Here is a 20,456-nt window from a genome sequence, read left to right as displayed (position 1 = left end):
CAAAATGACCACCAGTACACTTATTAGAGGACTCAATGACTCGTTGAAAAAAATGTTTGACTTAGTATTTCTAGAGAGAAGTTGCTGCTTTTTGAATGGGAGTTGGAGCCAGAGATTTTTTGGAACCAGCATCTAGTGGCCGTCGGTAGAATTGCACTTTAGGGTATTTCCTCAGAACAGACTTACAATAGGGAGTTTGAAGATAACTTTTTTAAGACACGTGTTTCTGATCTGTACAGAATATTCCTGGAGTGTGAATGTTTGGCACGCTCAATGGCCGCGATAAGTGCACATCCCTGTCTTTCACAGCATTACCACACACTATCATTAATGAATGGAGCAGGGCAGTGCGGCCCATAACAGACGTGGAGTGCAGGTGAACTATTTTAGCCCACCTCATCTATCATTAAAACAAGCTGCTGTATGGACAGACATGTTGGATGATCAACTGATGGATGGCTGGACAGAAAGACAGGAAGGCAGCTATAAGGGACCATTATGATAAAGATTTACAATGAAATACCTTAAATATATCATAGTCTAAATGATGTATCTTAATTGAATGCACAGATGAGTGATAACAATCAGGAAGATTGTATGATACAGGTACAACATATGACCATCAGGCACACAGAGAGGCTCCAGCCTGACTTGCAGTCAACTTATTATTAATGGATGTACCGGCCAGGTCAAGATGAGTACGGTAAAGCCAACAGGTGCAGCACAGTCTGTCCTTGTCCCACTCATCTATAAACCATAAAGTGCCTCCCATTATCTACTGTATCCAGTTTAATATTTCACTATCCACACCGCAGTGCACCTCTCTGCAGCGCTGACTGTCCAGTGATGGTGTGTGCAGTCGTGTGTGTATGATGATGCATTAGCTAGAGGGGATTAAAACCTTGAAGGCATACACGTCTTAATTAACCCCCACTCATCAATTTCCTCTCATGTCCACTCCGAGCTCAGCCTCAGCTTTTTTCATTAGTTGGTGCACGACTCTCTAAATCCTTTCAAATAGAGGAATTCAAGGTATTCCTAGGACACCGACAACAGTCTTGCAAGCACACACAAACACACACATGCTATATCACTGTTCTGTATGACAGCAGCAGTGGGAATTGCTGTATAAAAAGAATTTCTATACAGGTGTAAAAAAAAGCTCATTTTTATACTCTTGTGACCAAGTCTACCTCGAAGGGTTCACATGAGGTTTCAGAACGGATTTTGTGTAGAAATCCTTCTTTACTTCAGCTTTAAGTGGCAGCCTGCCGAGCTCAGATCAGATCACACCTAGATTTTTTTGTTTTTCCTTTTCAAAGTCAATATCAAACTTTTTCTTCTTAACACGCTCCAAGACATTTCAAATCACACTGCCAATAACAACACAAGGCCACATGCTGGAATATAAATACTTTATATTTGAGGAAAATAACATGATATATATTTCACATACATAGAATCTCCATGAGATAGTAAAGGCAATTAAAAAAATAAACAATTTGTAACTTTTTGGAGTAATTTTGGCATATGAGATATCATTAGTGTTTACTGTCACATATCTTTACATGTTATGATGAGCATCATAGTGTTAAGTAACTTTTAAATGAACAGCTTTTCAATGTTTTGGTAAACTTTAAAACACCCTGAAAGCATCAGTTACTTTTGGTTTCACAGATCCTTTTAAATACATTAACTGAAGACACATGATTGAACATAAAAAAACCCAGTGATTTTACTCTTGTTGCTGCTTTCTGGTAATAACTAATAATAAATAAATACACATGAAAGATTTGCATCTGGTAGAAGTAACAGTCCGACCATCTCCATTCTTAGAAATAACAAGGCACCTATTTCTTATTTGTGTGATAAGGCAACAAGTATGTTCACCACTATGTGAACTTGGTTGAGGGTTTATCACCAGGCGGTGTATGTGCTAATCTATCCTACTCCCCTTGAGAAGAAAAGGCCACAGAGATCCTAAATGTTAAACTAAATCCAATGAGGGTGCTATCCTGAGTCTCTGCTGATGGAAAAACAATATAAAGATACACATCTGGTGATAAGAGCGTATAGAATACAGAAATAAAGAAATTGCAATATAGCTGTGGTATGCCGGGCAGAGGAGATAAGACACATAGAGCTTACTGTACAATACGGCTACCAGATGTAATACAAGATAGATGAGGACTGCATGCATACACAGAGCCTTAGCACATACACACTCACACTCCCATAAAGTGTCTCACACAATGGAACAACAAAGCTGACAGCTTGCAGTATTACCCGACCATCAGAAACGTCTATCAGCAACCTTGACACCTCTATAAACATGATTGTTTGACATGTACAGCACTAGCAGAGAAGCATTTACTGTATTGATATATTGACTCACATATAATGTGACACAGTGAGGTTCAAATCCATCAAACATATGATACCATGACATTCATACATCCCCTGTCAGTAAGGTTTGCTGTGTTCAAATATATGACATACATTAACATTTAAAAATAGAACGGAGTGCTTACATTCTCATTATGCTGGTGACCTAACAGTCATAAAAAATTAAACAAAATCATTGACCTTAAAGGAAAAGTTCAACAATTTGACTTATTAGCCTTATTGCTGAGAGTTAGATAAGAAAGTCTATAACACACTCATGTATATGTGGTAAATATGAAGCTAAAACCAGGAAATGAATAGCTTAGGTTAGCATAAAGGCTGGAAACAAGGGCAAACATCAACCCTGGCTCTGTTCAATGGTAACAAAATCTGCCATGTCATTTGTTTAAGGTGTGAAAAAGGAAAAGTGTAACGACGACATGTTGTGATTTTATGAGGCGTCATGTGTCAGACTATTTCTTGCAGGACCAGTAACCTCAAAAACTTGATGCAGTATCATAGCAAATGCAAAACGGGACAAAATAGTCAATGTTACATTTAGCAGGATCTTCTGTATTGTACACTCTTTAAATTCTACAAAATTTTCCAGATTATCAGAACTCAATTCAGATTGTTTTCATATACAGTATATATTGCATGCTGAACCTGAGAATGGTATTGAAATACATCAAGATGTAAAGTTATCAATGGCTGAGGCGTACTGATATCTGCAGGCAATTTGTTCAGCATGATGCAAGCCACAACCACTGCAGTTTGTAATTTAGACATGATGTGTACTGAAGCTGAAAACAGACAGCTATAGATTAACAGATGGACACAAACTGGCTGCTGACGTAAAACGGTGACTGAACGACTTAATAAGAAGGTCGCTTTATTGTTTAATTAAATCATGCTGAGGGGAGAGTAAAATGAAACCTGTGCTGAGTACTGATCAGCTGCTGGTGCTGTTTTATTTTATCCTGCAGTGTTTCTGTAAAAGGAGACCATTCAGAAACAGATGAGAGAACCACAACTCTCCTCGAGGCTATGTTGTTAAATTACTGTTTCGACTCTAAACTGAGCTTCTGAATTAAATATTTGTGCATTTTGGGAAGGTGGAATGGATGAATAAGGTTTTAGTGTTTCTGTAACGGCTCTAATGTTTCTCCCGAGCCTATTACATGGAGAGAGTGTCCATCTGCATGAGGATGAGTAAAAGTGAACTACGTGCAACTCATGGCAGATAACAAAATGAAGTGAGAGGTAGGCTAATAAGATGATCTGAGCAAATGACCTTGCTCGAGTCATCACCACAGTTTATAACCTTGTTCTCTCCACAACTAAGCTGCTACTGCCTCTAAAGCAGCTCACCAAAGCTTTTACACATAGAAGCATGAGGGAACCAAGCATAAAACATTAGCATAGTGTCCATACATTACATAAACTGTCCTTTCATTAATGACGCGTTTCTGGCTGGATGAAGGCATTTCAAAGTTTGATTACTACTTTCCCCCTACTAGAATCCCCCTCTAGGGATTACTTACTGCTTAATGCTGTGAAAAGAAACTAAGTGTTCTAATCTAAAAGTAAATTTTGTTTGGCACTAATCCAACACTTGAGTGATGGGTGTTAACACTCCATGTGTTCAATAAAAGATCAAAGTGAAATAATATTCCTGCTGAGAGCGCTGATTAAAACATCACTTATCCAGGAAGTTTCTGCTGGTCTGTTATTGTCTCACACAGCTTGTGTGAGCAAGAGACCACAGTATCAGCAGATGATTGGATACTTTAAAGTAATGGAACGACAAATGTGATAGAAATGATGATGCAACAGTAAAGTGAATACTCTTTCATTAAGAAGTTATTTTGACCTGAAGTCTGACGTGTTTTTTGGTGTCCACAAAGGATACTGTGACTGAGGTACAGTGCAAAGCAATATTTTTGTCATTGTTCTTTGCATACTGTGTGTACGAGCTGCACTGCTTGTCAATCAAAGCACAAAGCAGAGTCGTAACGCACAGATTGATGGCCTGTGTAATTACCATTACTTTCTGCACGCTCTGAGGCCTTGGCTTGGCACTGGATGCCAAGGGCAAAAATCGATTTTGGCTGCGCAGACCAACAAACATGCCAACACACTCACTCTCACAAGCACACACATACTGTACAAACACCACACACACACACACACACACATACGCACACACATATTATGCTTCATGGGAACAGTCCACTGAGGTGTAGAGCGTGAAAGTGGGAGACTCATCAGTCAGGCAGTAGAGTCCAGTGCAGGGCTACCGATGCAGGTCTGGTTGTTACAGCTGCCATTACAGCAGCGCAGATCTGCTGTTAGTGAGCTGCCAATGTGAATAATGTGTCCCTCTTTCCATGTTTCCATATCCAATACGCTTCAGCATCCAAGTAATGTTCCATAAAGACCAAATAAATAGTATAAAATACTAAAAACACAACTACATATTGTCTTGTCTTAGAAAACTTAAGGCAAAGGTGTTTTGTTTTTAAAGCTTGATTGAAGATGCTATTTGGTTTGTTCAATCTGTGACTTAATGGCACCAGAAGGTCAATTGTTTGGGTGTATATGACACCGATATGACAATTTCTTCAAATTGAGGCATAACAGTAAAAAAAAGACAAAAAATCTCTATTGACTTTGGTTTTCTCAATTTTCTGATACTACACGTCTTGATCCATGATAATTCCTGATTCCTGATTGATTCTAAAGCTTCGTGTTATCAGACTTGTTGAAATTTTCACACGAGCCCTGTATTTTTATGTTGCCCATAGCAACGGCCGAGTTCAGCCTAGCTTGGTGTGTGCGTCCTGGCTATAGAACAGGACCTGGAGCAGGATGGCCACGTCAATCAGGATCTGGACTAAACCGCACACCCAGAACTGAGTCGGGCTTTCATTCATCAGAAAGTAGGTGGTCTTGAAGACGTCACCGGCCGTCCACAGCAGCACCATCTTCACACTGGAGTTAAGGAGACACAAGAGGAAGGTGTGAGGAAAGAGAGGATTAAGGAGTACAATTTTCCTGTTGATGACGTTCTCCAGGGAAATCCTAAAGTACAAAAAGTGCAGCAAAGGTCAAAATAACAGCAGCCAAAATAAGTAGCTGCTCCTTTTCCACATTCATCTGCAAACATTTTATTGATTTTTAGAAAGTTTTTTTGGTCTTGATTTAGTTCCTGCTATACAAGACACAGCAGGCAGGCAGTGAAAATTTGATAAACAGGGTGAAGTTAGCCCTAAACTGCTGATTGATCACACCAAGTTAGAAAAAGTAAAGGAAAGACGAAGACGCATAGATTGCTTGTCTAAGGGAAACAGAGACTGAGAAGAAAAACCTTGCAGAAGACAGCAGTCATCTACCATGCCGGCGGACTGATGCCAACAATACCCTGAGGGAAGCTGAAACTTATAAACGGCAGTAGAGTAGAAAGGAGACACTTCAGCTTGTATCACTGCTTCTCATGCTTCTCCACTTGTCACTTTCTATCTTGTCATAATCATTCTTCAATTTACCTTTTCTCCTATTTTGTGCTACTCCTTCTTTCCTCCTTTCTGTTGCTGTCCCGACTCATTTACTGTCAGTTTTCTTTAACTCTTACCTTTCACAGTCTACGCTCTTACCTCACTCCTACTCCACCTACTCTCTGCTCCCTCCTCTGTTCTCTGTTATGCACTCTGAACAGAGAAATCCCATAGGTATGAATGTTATATGAGTTTATACTTTTTATTAGAGCTGACTGGGCCTGGGGACGGAGCAGGACCATCAGTCATCAGTGAGACATACTGTAAGGGTCGGGTAGGGGTGAGGGAGATAGGAAAGGGGAGAGAGAGACAGAGAGAGAGCCTACAGAGGACAGCATTTATCTAGCATGCAGAAAGAGAGACAGGGCTAAACCACCAGAGAGAAAGAGGAGGACCTCTGTGAGATAGATATGGATGATGAGTGTGTATGGGGGTGGAGGCAGCTTAATGACTATAGGGACAGCTGTCCTGTGCTATCCTTGAGCTCTCCTTGCAGAGTCACCTCAAATTCCCAGCTCTCCCCTGGGCTCCCTTCAGGCCCCGATGAGGAACCGAAACATTGGCAGCAAACAAGCAAACATTCCTGCCGTGGCATCGAAACGACAAAGAAATGAGGACATTGTTATTCAACATATCTAGGAATGTACCAAATCTAGACACTGGAAGTGGTATGAAAATGTGATTAACAACACCAGACTGATGCAGGCTGCAAACAGCAGCTGTGCTTGAGAGCTACAGGATGCGTAATGATTGAAACTGAACTCACAGCTGTTCAGATGGGCTACACATCTGGACACTTTCATACTCAATCATATCAGCGCTGACGCACTCATAAATTGAGTCATTAACTCTCTGATGAACTGACTGTCAGTTTCTGAAAGTCAGTCTGAAATTTAAATACATTTTTGTTAAGAAATCAGTACATTCTGTTGTTTTTTTACTTTTACTTAATTTGGTCAAAGCTGAAATCATCAAAAAGAAGAAACTGAAGTTTGATTTATTTTCCTAATTTGATTAAGTTAGGCTAAGTACCTGCACTTTCTGAGTTGAGCTTCCACTTTCCAAGTGTCTGGTGTCAGTCTACTGCCGCCATGGAATAACTCTCATCCAGTGGCTTGAAGCGTAGATGTTGTTTATACTACAATTTTATCCTTTTATGACAAAATTGTGTACAATAGCTGCAATAACGTTATAGTTTATATTTCCTTACACAACAAGTGATGATAATTCAGATTTCAGTTCGACTTTAAAGCAACACTGTGTAATTTTTGTGACAAATGAAAAGTTGAATTCATAAATAATAAAAAGCACCCTTGCTCAGTACACATTAAGGTTTTACTGCTACACCCAACCTGGTCTGACATGACCGCGAATGTTAGCTGTTGGTTGCTAATGTCTGCCACTGCCAAGGAATAATCGAACGTCATTTTTGGCCAATTTTGACAGCCCTAATTGTGACTTGTGGCTACAGTGGCCTTTGTTCACCAAAAGTTAGTCTTGCTTTGAACTGATTTAGTATAGTATTTCAGTCAAAAGCTAGAACAAGTCTAACCTGAATGTGTGAGCACACTTCCAATTTAACCACCTCAGGCTTTAGTGAGAATGAGGCTGTTTCCACCTCTCCCAGGGCTGACCAAGGAGCGCTTGTTTAGAGCACATCTGAGTCTCACTGATGCTCCCCTAACAATTTAGACTTTCGGGGTAAACACTCCAGGGTTTGATTGAACTGATCCAAAAATAAGTGTGCTAAAGAATTTAAAATCGTCAGGCTTTTACTCCTCTCTCTCTAAGCTGCCAGTTTTCCTCAGGGGAAATACTTGCTTTTTGTTCCACTTTAGTTTTTTTTCTCCTCAGAGAGTACCTTTGTTGAACGTCAGATTTCTTGTTTCATCTCTCATCTTTTCCTTTCACTGCGCCACTTATTTCTTTTTTCCAATGTCCCGCTCAACTGTCATCTTTATTACCTCTGTCATTGCCTTTAATCTGCTCCCCTCTTCTCTATAAAAGGGAATGGAGTTAGTGACTTTTATCAGCCTCTACTGTGAACCATGATAAAGTAAAATAATAAAGTTGCATTTTACAGTACGGTGATCTACAGCTAGTTGGAACTAAGATCCAGTGAGGAAATAATTATACATTTAAAATAACTGAATAAAAATAATTTCGGTCACTTTTTAATTTGAAATTTGAGCTACCATTCAAACATGGGAGCAAATTAAATATTTGATCTGTAATGATCTGTTTGACTTCAAATTCCCAACTACATCACATAATTTTATGTTGACATGTCCCTTATCACTGTTTGTGTCAATGCTGTCCACTTACATTCAGTCTCTATATTTGTTTTCTTACTTTAGACATACAACCAGTAATCTACTAGTGAAGTCAGGGATGGATGGTGGTATCCATCAAAACTCAAAACAGATGCCAGTTTCACCAAAATGTCTCTATTCACTGGTTTCTCACTGTCAGTGTGCATCATTCACCTCTATTCACAGTAGACACTTTACAGGAACAATATGTAATATAAAATTCAAAACATCGAAACATCATCAACATCATAACTGCTTGATCTGTTTCCATTGCACTTTGTCACATTTTTGATTTTGGAAATGCAGACTTTTCTACCTCAGCCAAGCATAAAAACTTTTTGGTGATATTTCAAGATTTTTTTAAATCTTCTACATTTCCACTTAGGTTTTTTTATGCACAAATTGAAAACGCAAATAAAAAACAGGTACAGTAGATGGAAATGCACATTGTCACAGCATTTCAGCTCCCTCACATCTGATATCTGCTCTTCTGGCATGATGCAGCCCTCCCCTGTATGTCTGCAGTGACTCTTCCCGTGTCCATCACTTCCTCTGACTGACACATACCAGATACTTTCTCATCTTCCTTTCTGTATGAGCGGCCTGTTTTTCCTCTCTGATGTCTGTTTGCTCTACATTCATAAACTAAGTTTCACCCCCTGTAGTGTAAATGTGTTTGAGAAATGATAGTTGAGGAGCTGCGTCTGTAAACTAAATTTGATCATATTTTCCTATTAGTGGTCAATTTCTGATATATAAACATATAAATCTCTGTAGTAAAAGAGTAGATTAGTGTGTGCCTGCATCCAAAATTGGGTATAAGTGCAGGACTGATCAGTGAATAATGGTGAAGAAGAAAACAAAGAAGATAAAAAAAAAGTCTAGACCCACAAGAGATTTTGCTGGTCAAAATGTTGCAGCTACAAGTATTAGGGTAGATTATAAATTCAGAGCAGACAATTTCTTCTTTTTTCTACCATATAAATCCTCACCCACTGCACCTTTAAATTCATGCTTTACTTGATTTATCTTTAAACAATGTCTCCTCTGTCCTTCTCTGCAGCCCTCCAACCTTCATTTATTCTTTATAATCCTCTCTGCCTCTGCCTAACACTCCCTCTCCTTCCTTCACCCTCCCAAATTCTCCTCTCCCCCCTTTGGCTAATTTCTTTGCTCAAGAGATGGCAAACATCATTAACGAGGATGAGTCATTAACAATGTAATTAAGGAGGGCGGGTCATCTGTACAAAAGCAGTCTCTATAGCAGTGCAGCGGAATGGAGACAGAACACCAGTTTGAGGTCGTTCGTCTCTGGCAGGCACACACGTACACACACACATACAGTATTTTCCACATTTTACTGTTTGTCATGCTAGTCTCATGTAGCTCCAACTGGATTGGCAGAGATACCATTAATCGTGGGACTTGTGGCTCAGTTGACAGGTGATGAAAGACACACAGAACAAACAATTAGACTTGGTCCTGAGTGAGGATTTGTGCGTCCACAGGGACAAGGAGTGATTATGGTATTGATTGAGAATACTGACTGACTGACTACCACTGTCTCACACGCAACATGCAAGCACATACTAACCAGCATGTGTACTGGTTTGCTTTAATTTGCACAAAAACAGTGATGCAGATAGATGAAGAAGGTAAACCATGAAATTGCATATTGGCGGTGCACTCTAACTAAACAATACACACACACACACACACACACACACACACACACAAACAAACACACTGACGCACACACATGCACTCACGCTGACTCAGTTCAGTTCAGCATGGACAAGTCGCTCATTGATTACTACTGACCTGATACCTTCATCTGAGCTAAGTGGCAAGAGATGAGAGAGGAAAGGGTGAAATGGTGAACTGTGTACTTCAGGGATGGAAAGTAAAAGACGGTAGCTGGGAGATGGATGAGGGAGAATGGAGGTAAAGGGGAAAATGACGAGAGATGGATGACAATGTAGCCGGGCAGGGGAAAATAAATCAAGAGAAGGGTGAGAAATGAAGCCACCCTGATAGTCAGAGAGTGACAGGACAGGAGAGAGCAATGGAGAGAATGAGAAGGGGGTCTGATTGCACGGTGTGATGCCTGTGCCGTATGTGGGCCAGGCAGTAATTGTGCTGTGTATTGAGCGAGTGCTGTCAGGCCAGCTATTAGCTCCTCTAAGCGGCTGGAGTGGACAAGTGGAACACTACTACAGGAAAGAGGGCTGAGTGACATTTAGAAAGAGACACAGAGACACGGGGAGAGAGAGAGAGAATTAAATAGACGTAAGTGTGGTGTATACAATTTACTGATTTCACGTTCCAAATGTTGCGAAGTTGCCTGGTGCATCTTTAAATGTCACTTTGTGAAGCAGCAATCGACTTGTTAAGGCCCAAAGCTTTCAACAGACAGAATGTTGTTATTGGACGATTCCCCAATCATCCGTTATCTTATCTTATCAAAATCCCAGATTACATTCAATGAAGATGTGTTTGATTGATCAATATTTTTTTTAATGATATATTCTTCTAATATCGACATGACAGCTACAGTATGGTTAAGATATTTAGTGAATGTTAGGAAGAGATTGTGGCTGTGTAGCTGCTGTAATCAATATTTCAATATTGACAATGCAAAAAATGACTGTAATGTAAAATGGGTTGCTGATGGTGATGATCTCACAGAGAATTATCACCTGACTGTACAGTGTTTTAGCATCTTTCAGCTCATTGTTTTGGTTTTATGTCCTGCAACTTTACAGTTTTGGTTCACTCTTACCGCCCTCATCAGCTGTTTTTATCTAAAAAGCTTTGATGAACTCACTGTACAATACCTGTCTCGCACCAAATGGTAGACAGACCAAGTTAGCAAACTAAGCGGTGAACATAGTGGAGCGGTTAGCAGCTGAAGAGCTAACTCCCTCAGGACATGGTGAAGACCAAACCAGAGCTACAAGGAGAGTAAATATTGGACTAAGATTGAACATGTAATGTTGCTCTGTGTCAGCTGGATTGGTAAATCAGCAATATCGATTAAAGAACTACTAATCAGACAGACAATTTTGATAATCAATTACCCAGTCAAATAATTTATCATATCAAAAATACCACACTAACTGGCTACAAATTAGATATATTTTGTTCACTTAATTGTATTGCAATTTCGAGACTTCCGTTATTAGTGGGTCAAACAAAAATCTGAGTGTAATTTTTGTTGATAAGAGCTTCCTTCTGTAATCTATTCAAGATCCTACAGTTTGTATCAGGGCTGTCAACTCTCATGTAATTGACACTTCACATGCTCTCATGCCACATGTCCAATTTCTTGAACAGTGAAAAACAAATTCATAGCTGATAATGTGGTGGAACAAAAAGAGGACACTGACAGTGCACAGACAGACAAAACAGAGAATCACAGTACAACAGCAGCATCATGCAGCAGCAAGTTATTCAGACTATCAGGGAGAAAGTGAGAAATATACATAAATCTATTATATTGTAATGTATTCCTATGCATGCTGCTCAGAGTAATCTCAGTCAGCGGCTCTTCTGGCAGCAGCGCAGCATCTCTTCCTCTCCTCTTCCATAAATATAATTTCAAGTAGGAAATAGTTATTCTTCTAATAATCATTTCCTGTCCTGATCCACCCAACGTTCTTGATGCATTCTTTGTTTTCATAGCACCCTCAATCTAACTAATCTAGACAAGTGAAGGTGGCTGTTTCTTGACTTAATCCAAGTGGTAGAGTGGTGTAGGATTGCAGAAAATTTGTTTTAACTTTTTTTTGGAGGGGGTGGGGGGGGGGACCACCAGACCAAATAATGTGGGTTTTACAGTTTTACAACACTAAAATCACAGAAATGAACCACAAGTCAATTTGAGACACACTTGCCACACTGGTTTGTTGCCTGAACATGACCACTGAGTCTGTAATTACTGGCTTTTGGGTAAGGTATATTTATCATCATCTGGTGTTTTCCCATGGCCGAAAACCTTACTGTGACCAAAAAGGTGTCCACTGTCCAGCTGTGTTGTGGTGGTAAGCAGGCAGCTGATCGCAAGTTAAACCCAGTGGAGGCTTTGAGCTTTAAGTGGAGAATCACACTTTGTGTGTGAGACTTAAAGAGTCTCCAGAGGGGGGTTAGACAGTCCTCGTAATTGCTTGATAATACTAATACAAAGCTCATGGAGAGAGGCACACTCGAGCAGCAGGGGCTGATGTTTAAAGTTTCAAAGAGCTTCAGTCTAGTCTTTTTAGAAACAACCATGCATGTGTGCATTGGCATGATGTGTGTGTCCACGCAATGCCTGTTTGTGCATCTGTCTGTGTGAGCATATGTGTGCGCCTACACATGAGGGTGCGTGTGAGGTGATTTAACAGCAGGGCTATAGCTCTCCCTGAGGGGGCCAGATAGAGAGATGAAAATCAAAGAGCCCAGCACTAGAGAAGCCGAGCTGCTCTTAACCCACTAACTATGAATTATGCATGATGATCGATCGCACACAGGCAAACACCCGAAAAGTTCCCAACCTGCCAGAAAAAGATGGATTCTACTTCACAAAATGAAGCGGAGGGAAGGTGAGCAGAAGAAGGAGTATCATACAAAGTCTGCCCAAGGATATTTTAGATACTTTTTTGGAAAATATAAACAAGCCAGAATAGATGAGATGGCTTATTGGTGATGGCTATTTCAGAATATTTATTACATCAGTAATATTATGTAATTGAAAAAAATGCTCTATTTGTCATTGCTTTGTTACTCAAAAAAAAGACAGTTGTGAATGTTTATAAAAGCACAAGGCTGCACAACCCTCTCCAAGTGTTTCTAATAATAGGAGCCAATAGGAAATGTATTCCACTCACTTTTAATACTTAATACTAAATTATGACAGGAACATTTTAAGCAGAGCCCTTCCTCAGTGTGCAGAGTTACTCAGTGAGTTAAGCTGAAGAGTCTGTCTTCAGCCTGGTGATCTCTGAAACTATACTGTATAGGTGATTTGGATCAACAGAATGACAAAACATTCCCATTGTATGTAACAGACATATAACACAGACAGATGGAGTCTCACTAAATGTGACAGCAAACAGGAGGAATCAAGAACGAGAGAAAAATCCCCCATAAAATATGTGACCACACAAGGAATCCCTCTTTTCTTTCTGACTAAATAAAAGGAAGTTAGAAAATAAAAGTGTAACATCTCATAATTACATGTTAAATGGTGACTAAGAGGACTTCAAAGTTACTACAAGGAACTTTCATTTTGTGTTGATTTAAGCGACCCTGTGATCAGTGTAGTGTTTTCCCAGAAGATTGCATTTCCCAGGAGCACCACCACCTTGTGTTGTAAAATCTTGGCTAGCGCGTGCATTTGTTTTGGAAGCGATTTAAAGAAACATGCAATTTATTTTTAATACTATTTTTCTTTTATCCGTTTGTAGGATGCATAGCGATGAGTTAATGTATCTGTTTGTGGTTATGTAAGGTTAAAAATGTTATTATGATGATGATGAAACAAATTAAACTCTGTTTCAGTACTGTTCATACATCTAGCTTACGTGTAAGGCTGCATTCACACCAAATCTGGCAATGCAGCATCTTCTTGCAGGCTTGTGCGGAGATGTGGGTGTGTTTATTTATGCTTTAGGACATAACCGCTGTGAAACAATCAGAAAATAACGTTTTATTTCTCAGATTTGCTCGCTCTCTTCATTCACTCTCTAGCTCCCTCGACCACAGCTGCTCTCTCCTTTGCTCTCGTTCGTGCTCTCAGCTCGCTCTTTCTCTCTTTTTCTCTCATCTTTTTTTAAAATGAGTCAGGAAGCTGACAACAAGTCTCACTTTACTTTTAACTTTATCAAACAAGAAGAGAAATGTCCTCCCCTCGTCCTAGTAGTGTCTTTGTACTCCCTCATGCTACAACGCTACATGTAATGTAAACATAGGCTCTTCCGGTCTGCATGCTGTGAATCGTTTTGTCTGATTTTGCAGGGAATCCGACCTGGTGGCAAGCATTTCGAATAACTTTAGAAATAGCCAATCTTCTCACTGATGGTCTTATTTGCTTATGTGGGTCATAAAGAGGCATCATGAGACTGTTTCATAACAAGTTAAAAGTTCCTTATAGTAACTTTAACATCATGCTCTCTCTTAATTTATAGGTATTTAATAATTACATTGATCCAATTACAAGCGATAATATGCTGACGTCTACACACTGGTACAGATATCTGTGCATGCTGAGGAAGGGCTCAGTCAAAGGTTCATGTTGTATAGATTTAGTGTCTGTGCATTTAACAGTTGAAGACTACCTCAGGTTGAACATGCACTTTTTATGACGCTATTACTTTACATTATATAAAACGTTTAGAAATGTGGATGTGTATGCAATGTTGGAAAACCCATTAAAAAACATCCTCAGTCTGCAGGAGCAAATGCATCATCTGATTCTTTCCTAAACAAATATATCAACACTCTGAAAAAAGTTAGTACTCTTATATTTTTCTCTCTCTTGTTTTTCTGCAGCCTTAAGGCCAAAGCTAAACCTGCCACAACACAAGAATAATATTCAGTGAATCTGCAGTGCTGGTGTGTTTTGATGTGTTCTTTCACTTGATTCATCTCCTGAAGAGCTAGTCTCTCCAGCTATAGTTCACTGGGATATGTATTTTTTGATATTATCTCTAAAATGCCTGGACTGTGGGTTGCAGAGGTACGCAATTTGTTTTTTCTTCCCCATTGTACAAGACCACAAAAGTGGACACGCTATCACCTCAAGGGAAGAGGTCACAGCAAAGGAGCCAGGACGAGTCTGGAAAAATCTTGCTTTTCGCTGTTCCATCATTGTGGTAGTTTACAAAGAAGATAATGAGGGTGGCTACTTGGCATGCGTCTTATGCTCCCAGTGGGATCTGGGCTTTATGTAACTCTGTCCCAAGCTCTAGGTACAACATGGCCTTGAAATTTAACTGAATATAATGCTAAAAAAGTCAACAATAAATGTATGCTGGTGAGGATTCTACAATGAAAGCATGAGTATATTTGAAATAAAACTTTCTAGCTAGTTACAGTGGAGTGCATGCATTACTTAAAAGGTACCCTGAGGAGTGTTGGCCACTAGAAAAGCTATGGAGCCACGTTTTTTTAAGTGGGCTAAGAAATGTAGCAAAACGCCAACAAAGGCAGCCAAAAAGAAGACTGCCAATATGTAACATGGATGTAAACAATTCGGGATTTAAAATATTGGCTGGCTTTGCAAATGTTATATGAGGAAGGAAGTTCACTAAACATGTTTGTTAGACGTCAGGGATACACACAACAGATTCTGGCGAGAGTGTAAACAGAAAACTCCACAGAGCACCTTTAATTTGTTGCCAATTAAGGCAGTTTTAAGACTTGTTAGACACCACTGTGAATTTTTTTAGGACAATCAGCTTGAGGTAAAACTAATGTCATTATATTGTATCTTTTATGTAGTATGTAGCATATATCTCTCTACAGTATAAATCTGCAGCTGTGGATGATCAGTGGCGTCTCCCCTCTTTCATTTGGAGATCTGTTCCTAAAACTAAGTCAAATCTGCACAAATCTCAAGTGAGTTTTAACTTATTCAATCTCATTTACATTAAAGAAAACTTGTCAGAATTAAACAGCAGAGCACAGACTGGATTATTTGTACAAACATGGTTCCAAATGCATGAATAAGTTTCATGATGCTATTTCATACTTTTTATGTTCACTTGGGAAATAGGAATAATAAATTCACACGGCAAAAACACCCAAAATGGCACTTCTCCAAATCCCTGCAATATATAAATAAAAGAAAATGGATGGTCTCACAAGAAAATCTCCAGTCTTGTTTTGCCCCTGGGACAGTCAGGACTGAATGGCTTTGATTGCGTTCACTATACCCTATAGTTTATATATATATATATTATTATACGTGCTTTGCTTACACACCATACTATCTAAGCATGAAATTATTGCACACTATCATGCATGCATACGTGTACACATATTACACATAAAGGACTAATGCCTGAATGTTGACTGGCTGCTTCAGGCTGTGAGCCTATGAGAAGAAAATGAATGTGAGAAATAAATAAACAGGTTTATAGAGAAAATCCAGTGATATTACCAGACTGTATTAAGATGACTAAACCTGTAAATCTGTATATCACACTTCTCAGCTGCTGTGAAGACTTGACTGCATTTACTTGCACAGGAATATGTCAAAAACACTCAGCATATTCAAGGTTTACGTTCATGAGCTGCCACATATAAACATCACGGTTTATATGTTGAAAGTACAGCTAAAACTAATGATAGGTATCTATTAATTTGATTTATATTTTTCTATTACGTCTATAAAATGTGAAAAATAACAACAACACAGTTCTAACTGCACCACAGAGCATCTTTCCTATATTGCCCTTAACAGCACTGTCAGCCAAGAGGAAGCAAGCCAGCTTTTGGTTCACTGGTTGTTTTGCCAAAACATAAATAAAAAAGACCAATGATTCAACCTGAAAACCTGAGGTTTGAATCTGGGGCTCCTCCGATGATGGTTCAAACCATCAACTTTTATGGGTGTTTTCAAACTGTGAATGCTCAGTTTGTTGAAGGCAGGAGAGCACATAACTACTCAAAGGTACTTTGACACAGCCACTGTTCTCACACTCACCATCCACATGTGGGCCCTTTTGGGACACAACTCTGGATCATAGGTCACAAAGTGCTTAGAGGTCATCACAATGTCTGCATCACATCCTCCAGGGCCAGACTGTAAAGGTACTGACCCTTTGTCTGAAATGGCCTCAAGCTAATGGGCGCCTCAAGCGAAACGTGAAAGCACCATTAGGATGGCATTGAAGGGACATCGTAATCGGACCACTATTAACATTTGGAGGGTGTTACCCAGAACTGTGAGCGAGAAACAAGATGCTAGCTGTGAAGGTGTGGGAGAAAGAGAGTGATAAAGAGAGGTAGCTGAATACACACACACAAATATGGGGCAGGTGTTTTATATATGTATTTTATTCTTTTTGCGGGACTCAGTTGTATGTAGATAGTTTGGCTGCTCTTGTTACATTCTTGACAATAAAGAGCAGTAAAGTGAATTGAGAGAAGCAGAGAAAATTAAAAGCAGAGGAATTTTGTTAAGAAAGAGAACTAGAGGAAAGAGGTAAGTGTCTCTTGAGAAGGGAAGCACTACTGTATATGTCTGCATACTTTTATGTCAGTGTGACAGAAAGACTGCCCCCGTCCATGTCCCCTCCAGTGTCACTGAGTGACATTGTGAAGGTTGGCAGCTTTGGTGCAGGGCTGGGAGAGGAGGCAAAATAGATAAAGTTTAATGAGAGGGAAGAGAAAAACAGGCGGCCTCCACAGGCAGCCGAGCAGAGAGTGCAGAGCAATCACTCACACACACACACCAACACATTGTTGTTTATATAAACAAATCACAACTTTACCAGTCAATTATAGCTTCCACCTGAGTAATGAGTGTTTTTAAATGCCAAGCAGATGACAGCATCACTCAGCGACCAAACACTGTCAAATCAAAACCTGGCATCTCCATAAAGCCAGTGTTTAATGAATGACTTAACAGCTTAACGCTCTGATTGAACCGTGAGCAATACTCATTTTCATAGTTAATAAAGTTATATGAGGTCATGAAAATAACCTGGAGGGCTGAATGTGCAAAATAGTAAATTCACTCAGTAATTAAGTTTTCACACTTGCAGTTTGGTTCACACAAAAGAAGCTCTGGTACGTTTTGTTTTCACACTGACTTTGAACAAACAAAGAGGTGTAAACATGAAGTCACATGGACTGAACTCATTCTTTGGACAGCTCTGGTGACTGCCATCCTGCATCATCAGTGCAACATGGATCCACAGGAAAAAAAAAATCCAAGCTTGTTCTGGTGTCACAAAGAGTTCACTTAGAAATAACAGATGATTGGTTAACTTGCAATGAGCATAGTTAAGAGTTACAGTTGCAGTCTCATAGTTGAGACTGCAACAGGGCTTCATATGCCATAAATAATACTGGGGAGGTAGAAAAAAGAAAAAAAGAGGTGTACTTGTATAGTAATATCAGGGGGATAGCTGCTTACTTTTCATCAAGGAACTGCCAAAATACATGGAGGACACAAGTTCAGCACACATCTGTTTTATCTCTTTTTCAATGGATAGCCTATATCAATGTGCATATGTGTCATCATGGTTATCAAATTATTTAGCACAATCACATAAATATTTGCATAACTATTTTGCGTACTACATTGTTTAGGGGATTATTTCCTTGACAGTTTCCATGATCAGAGCATGGATTGAGTACATTTTAAAGTAAGGTAGTTTAAAAGAGTTTAAGGGCCTTTTCAAACCTTCCTTGTTTAGTCTGGTTGAATTGGACTCTAGTTTGTTTTCCCCCTTGGTGTAATTTGTTTGGGCAGATCTGAACACAGTAATCATACTCAGGTGTAGACCAAAACACACCAAGTCCCTCTGAGGAAGTGGTCTGGGTCTGGTCCCTAGACGTACTCTGCATGTTTGAGCTAAATAGCTCCTGTAGCCAGGTGCACTTTGCATGCAGATGAGCGAAACAACAGTTGCTAGCAGCTAACCGGGGAGTGAATCGACCTGGACTAGCACAACAAAGTACGCTGCATTTGGCCAGAGGACCTTCTTCAGGAATTCTTCCTGTTTACGCTCCTTCTCCCGCCCTAGACACAATTAACCAATGAGTGGAGTAACGTTCTCACGTGGCATTTAGTGATGCATTTTGGTTCCGATGAATTTTTTCTGTGCGAAAAGAAATCGAAACAACATGAAGTGCACCAACTCATTCACTAATTCAGACCACAGCAAACAAACTATGCCCTAAATGACAGCTTTTACACCAGCCTAAAGGAACCAAACCAAATGGGCAAACCAGCTAGACTGCACCAAACAGCTTAGGTGTGACAGCACCAGGGAGCACCAGTAACGAAAAGGGATTGAAAATAAAGGGTTCTCCCTCTTTGATATATATTCTCTCATCTCTCAAATCTACTGTACATTCCCTCATACACACATGTTTATTTCTAAGCCTCATCCACTTTTGCCTTTTCTTTCCTTTCCTTTCTCCCTCTCTCTGTTTCTACAATTGTATCTTTCCATTACCACTCTGTGCTTTCCTCGATTTCCCAGGAGCAGTGGTATGTGTGTGAAAGTGTGCGCACACATGCACGAATACAAAGCGTCGATAGTGACCAGGCAGCATAATAAGCGACTGAACGGACCTGTGTGTATGTGTGCATGTATGTGAGACTCCCTCTGTAACTCTTTGCTTTTCCACAACATGCATCATTTGGGTGACCTGGAAAAGGTGAGCCATCCTTAGTGTAACACATCCATACAGTCACCATCATGCCTCAGTAATAGGACTCATGGGAATCTGACTGCACAACAACAAGTAACTGTTTCACATGGGATAACATGAGAGGAAGTGCAGACCATGTGCTGCATCATCATATCTGGAGAACAGTTTGCTCAAGCTTAACTGAACAAATGGGAGAATCTTTAAGTACACATGATGAGGGTCAAAGGATGTGGAACCTATTATACACGAAAGGACAGAACTGCTGAGTGGGCTGTTTCAAGCCAGCAGGGTCATTTGTGCAATTAGACTGTTGAGAATGATAGTAACAATGGAATATTTTCAAGTTGAAATTACAGTATTTTCTGGAACAAGTCATTTAGCATTGTAAAGTATTCTATAATAACTTTGTTTTGTTGTATTCACAGAAATCATAAAGAAGAGTTGAAATAGAATAAGATCTGTTTTGACTTTTGATCTTATGATTATGATGCTTCTATCACTCTAATGCAAAGCCAAGATAAACAAAATGCTTACAATTATTTTTTGTTATAAGAAAACATTTGGTTATTAGTTATTAGTTCTCTCACTGACCAAACACTATGTTTTCAGTCATCTGTTAATATTTTCCCCAGATAATTAATGAGTAAGAGGCTTTCAAAGTTTTTGGGAGCTGATATCATATTATTGAGTCTGCAAGGACTTTTCCATAGATCTGAGTTGTGCAAATTGATACTCCTAACTTATTCATCAGTCATCTCTGGGACTTAATGTAGCATTATTGCGTATTTAATCTCTGGCGTGATATTCACTCTGAGCTGGAAGGGTGCTT

At 39.5% G+C, this 20,456-nt stretch overlaps 1 protein-coding gene across 2 annotated transcripts in view; it reads right to left on the bottom strand.

Moving 5' to 3' along the window:
* Positions 1-1,401: 1,401 nt before the first annotated feature.
* The window catches only part of si:dkey-246g23.2 (solute carrier family 66 member 2), a 55,806-nt gene continuing 36,751 nt past the window's right edge, over positions 1,402-20,456 (bottom strand). The window contains exon 5 of one of the 2 annotated variants that reach the window (XM_044357356.1): positions 1,402-5,379. In XM_044357356.1, coding sequence (XP_044213291.1) covers positions 5,205-5,379 — 175 coding nt within the window. In that variant the 3' untranslated portion in view covers positions 1,402-5,204. Of the gene's footprint in view, positions 5,380-17,281; positions 17,585-20,456 lie in introns of those variants that run through there. The other variant, XM_044357357.1, reaches the window with a different exon arrangement.

Source organism: Thunnus albacares, chromosome 7, assembly GCF_914725855.1.
Source record: "Thunnus albacares chromosome 7, fThuAlb1.1, whole genome shotgun sequence".
Lineage (NCBI taxonomy): Eukaryota > Metazoa > Chordata > Actinopteri > Scombriformes > Scombridae > Thunnus > Thunnus albacares.
Note: the sequence above shows the minus strand (reverse complement) of the source record. Positions and strands in the feature narration are given on the sequence as shown.